Source organism: Odontomachus brunneus, unplaced genomic scaffold (genome assembly GCF_010583005.1).
Source record: "Odontomachus brunneus isolate Ranch 3 - 2012 unplaced genomic scaffold, Obru_v1 Obru_scaffold_306, whole genome shotgun sequence".
In the NCBI taxonomy this organism is placed as follows: Eukaryota; Metazoa; Arthropoda; class Insecta; order Hymenoptera; family Formicidae; genus Odontomachus; species Odontomachus brunneus.
The window spans coordinates 103,105-107,851 of record NW_022639756.1 but is presented as its reverse complement, the minus strand read 5'-3'; the positions used below and the strand labels follow the sequence as shown (position 1 = coordinate 107,851).

The 4,747-nt window shown below is 36.2% G+C and overlaps 1 protein-coding gene across 1 annotated transcript; it reads right to left on the bottom strand.

The window, feature by feature from the left end:
* Positions 1-2,546: 2,546 nt before the first annotated feature.
* On the bottom strand, positions 2,547-4,747 carry LOC116853331. The gene is made up of 2 exons (XM_032834386.1): positions 2,973-4,747; positions 2,547-2,616 (listed from the first exon to the last, which is right to left on the bottom strand). Exon 1 carries the CDS (start codon positions 4,701-4,703, stop codon positions 2,976-2,978), a length of 1,728 nt encoding a protein of 575 aa, XP_032690277.1. The 5' UTR covers positions 4,704-4,747; the 3' UTR covers positions 2,547-2,616; positions 2,973-2,975.

Below are 4,747 nucleotides of genomic sequence, written 5' to 3'. Positions count from 1 at the left end.
TCGAAACTTACGGTGAGCATGCTCTTGGTAAATCACAGTGCTTTGAGTGGTTTAAAAAATTCAAAAGTGGCGATTTTGACGTGAGAAACGAAGAACGTGGAAGACCACCGAAAAAGTTTGAAGACAGCGAATTGCAAGCATTGTTGGATGAGGATGACACTCAAACGCAACAATAACTCGCGGATCAATTAAATGTGATACGAGAAGCCGTCTCCATATGTTTGAAAGCTATGGGAAAGATCCAGAAGATGGGAAAATGGGTTCCACATGAAAGACAGCAGGAAAACCGAAAAACCACTTGCGAAATGCTGCTCGCCAGGTACAAAAGAAAGTCATTTCTCCATCGAATTGTGACAGGCGATGAAAAGTGGATATATTTTGAAAATCCTAAGCGTAAAAGATCATGGGTAACTTCAGGTGAACATCGACATCGAGTGCAAGGCCAAATGGACGGAAGACAATGCTCTATGTTTGGTGGGATCAGAAGGGTGTGATCTATTATGAGCTGCTAAAACCTGGCCAAACCGTTAATACTGAACGCTACCGACAACAAATGATCGATTTGAATCAAGCTTTGCGTGACAAACGACCAGAATATAAAAAAGGCAACACAAAGTGATTTTTCTTCATGATAATGATTTTGCTTCATGCACCATCACACACAGCAAAACTGATCAAGGAAACGATTGAGGCGTTTAGTTGGGAAATACTTTCGCATGCGGCTTACTTACCAGACTTGGCTCCATCCGATTACTATTTATTTGCATCGACGGGGACACGCACTTGTTAAGCAGCGCTTTACTTCTTACGAAAATGCACGAAAATGGCTCGATGACTGGTTTGCCTCAAAAGAGCAACAGTTTTTTTGGCGTGGGATCTACAAATTGTCAGACAGGTGGGAAAAATGTATAGCTAGCGATGGGAAATACTTCGAATAAAATATTTTTTATCATTTTCATACAATAAACGTATTTTCTATACAAAAATTCCGATTTCATATTTACATACCTGGTATTCGCGGTTATTATCTGAAGGACATGAAACGTCACATTAATATCTTGACAACAAATGTCATTTCTCTACAACGTTTCAGAGGAACGATTCATTTGCTTTTTTGTAACATGATAGGAATGGTCACATTCAATAAAGAAAAAAAATCTCAGTGAGTTCTCAATAATTCTTTAGTTAGAAAAATTTAGAAAATTAAAAGCTAGTGAAAAATAATTTAAAGTAATAAATATTAGTGAGTCAAAGGTAAGTATATATTATTTTATTGAATTTCTCTATATACGGTTGTTATATAATAATATGTAATTGCTGTATGTACAATTAAAGTGTATTTGATTATTTTATAGGTTATACAACAATAAATAATTTTTATATAATAATAAAATATTATGGATAAAAAAGATAACCGTCATATTTCTTCGAGGCATAAGAGACGATTAGCACAAGAAGAAACAGAAAAAGATTTGTTGCTAGCATCGATATCAAGCAGTGGTGCAACTTATTTTGAACCATCGGCCGAATCTGTAAAAAAATGCCGAATTGAAAATGATCCATCAGTTTCATCTTCTTCTAGTGACCAGGAGCACATTAATCAATATTCACTAAACAGTGACAACAATGATAAAGAATTATTGTCAGATGAAATACATAACTCATCAGAAGTGGTCACAGACGATGAAAATTTTGTTGATTCCGAAGAACAAGAAGAAATGCAACCGTTATCGTTTGACTCTGATGATTCGAATGACGATACAGACATGGATATTGAATATATTGACGATGAAGATGAAAGTATGGATAACGAATTGTTACGCGATATTCGAAATTGGTGTTTTGAATTTAAAATCAAGCATAATGCAATTAATGCTCTTATGGAAATTCTGAGACATGCTCCACATTTACAATTCAAAACTTTGCCGAAGGACACTTTTAAAAACACCTAAGAAAACTGCTGAAATAGTTGCATTATCTGTAGGATCGTATTACCACTTTGGTTTATTGAGCACTTTGGAAGTACTTCTGCTGCACTACAAAAATATGTCTTTGAAGGTATCTGAAATTAATTTATTAATTAACATAGACGGTCTGCCATTATCCAGATCATCGCCAAGCAGTTTCTGGCCAATATTACTTTCAGACGATATTTCAAATCAAGTGCATATTGTCGGACTCTTTTATGGTAAAAAAAAAAACAAATAATTTCAATGAATTTTTATAACAATTTGTGACAGAATTAATACCATTAATACAGAACGGATATTATTCAGATCTCTTTAACTGTGATATTAAAATTAATGTTAAGGCCATTATTTATGATGCTCCAGCAAAATTTTTTATTTTAAATATTAAAGGACATAATGGCTACTTAAGGGGGGAAATCCAATTAGAACGAGGAAAAATAAGCTATTTTCAAGAATTTTTTTGTAGGAGAAAGAATTTTTCTATATTTTTCAAACTTAAACATTTATTTATATATGTTTTGGACTGTCCATACGTATTTTTTTTTCCAAAAATATTTAAAAATGGCGGACATATGAAGCATCCCATTTGGCAGGTACGCGTGCGAGTTGCTCAGCTGCTGGACAAATGGCGTCCGTGATATTGATCCTATAACAGGCAGCGAAAAAATTCTTATTATTTATACCCATAATTCGTAATTGAACCTAAAAAAATTGAAAAAAGTCAAAAATTTTGAATATGAAACGCTTATGAAAATAAATTTCCATTTTTTGACGTTTTCTCTGCACAATTTTTGCAATAAATAAGTGATTTTTTATTATAATTTTCACAAACATTTAGGTTCACCGACATTGTACTGATGTCATGAAGTTGTGTGCGAAAGTTCAGCGCGATCGGTTGAATAGTTTTTAAATGAGAGTTCCAGCAGTGCAAAAAAGTACAGTTTTGAGAAAAACGTGTTTAAAGTTTTGACAAGTAAAAGATACAAGATATCTATAATTTACCTCTTAGTCAGCAATCCCGGCGCCATAGAACAATCCTTCTGCTTCCTCGAAGAACTCGTTCTGCTCCAATAACTGCTCTCTTCTGGCCTTTCGAGCTTCTTTAGAGTTGAAAGAGTTGCGCCGCTCCTGTCGAGATACCCGGCGCCCGTCGACGTTCTCAGCATAGTGCTTGGTCTGGCTCCCAATAATTATTTGTAACTCCATCATAATTTGTAGAATGGAAGAATATCCTTCATTGAAGACTCCAGCAGCGATGTAGGATGCAATTTCAACTATTTTCAGCCCAGAATTAAGATGTTTTGGAGCTAAACGCCAAATCGTAGAATTGAAACTTTCATTTGAATTCTGCGTATGACTGCCCAAGCATCTCTGAAGTAATTCTTCCTTAGATAAATCTTCATAAATTGGAAGAATGTGTTTTGCGACTGTTGGATCGAGTGGAGGAGGGTGCTCAAAAGAATCCAAATTTGCTTCAATAGCTTTTTCTTTCTGCCACTTACACCAGCTGTCTTCGCCGGGCGGGCAGTATTCGTGCTGTGGCTTCTCATCCGTAGAGATCAAATGGTAATAAGTGGCTATAATACTTTTTTTCATTCCCTCAATACTATTCGCATTTCTTCTAATTGCCAGACCATAGTACGTTGTGAGCTTTTTAATTAAAGCATCCGTTAGTTTGCCCTTACCACCGAGTTTTTGTGTTTTTTTTATATTTCGGAGCCGAGTGCCCATTCTTTTCTCTACGTGGCCAATGCATTCGCTTTTTGCAACTTGAAATTCATCACCGTAAGGATTCTTATCTAGAATGGCCTTGAAAGTTTTGGAGTCTCCGTCTCCAATATAATTACCATATTTAACGCCGTACTTTTCCTCTGATCTTAAAAAGATTTCTGTAATCGCATCGACCTCCATTTTTCCGGCTGAGCCCTCGTGATTTTTTGTACACTCTTCCTCGTGATTTATATACCACTCTTCGTATTCTGGAGTGTTCACCTTTTTTTTCCAAAATGTGCATGCATGGCAATAGCTACTTTTGATAACTAAATCGATGACTTTGCCCGAATAGTAGCCTATGACCGTTACAACTCCGTACAGCGATTTGAATCCACGTTTTTTCCACGAGCCATCTCCAGAGACTTTCAAATCTAAAATAGACCTCTCATGTTCTTCATTGAATTTTTTTTCTTCTTCGATAGCTTTCTTGCAGAGACTTTCAAAAACAGATTTTGTACAGGAGTGAATATACGTGATGATATTATTATACGTGCTCTCATTCATTCCTTTACAAATGTCCATGAGGTTGCAGAATAAATTAATACCCTCTCTGCCAACACCTAAGAGTCGCATAACAAACACCATCCGACGATTCACTTCGTATCCAGTGTTGATTAGTGGTCCTGAATTGATGTTTCTCTGACCACAGCGACAAAGTAAAACTATCTTGAAACCGAGGCCTCGATTCCCAGCTTCTTCAAACTTTACATTCTGTTTACAAACACGACAAACAAGGAGCTCTGTCAAGGCTGTAAAAACGGTGAATATTTCAATCAAACGATAGCCATGCAATGGATTCCAGTGAATATCTTCAGCACTAGCATTGGAGAGTTTTCTTGCACTCGTACTTTCACATCCTTCATCTTCACTCTTTTTATTTGAAAACTGATTACCATGGAACTTTCTTTTGCGTGGTTTCGATTGTTTTGGTTCGGCGTGTGTGCCTTTCGGATAGGACATTTCGAATTTGCACTGTCGTTTTGTACAGGCCGAACTTCGGAGCT

Coding starts and splice junctions, on each gene's coding strand:
- LOC116853331 (XM_032834386.1), bottom strand. CDS start 4,703: ATGTCCTATCCGAAAGGCACACACGCCGAACCAAAACAATCGAAACCA.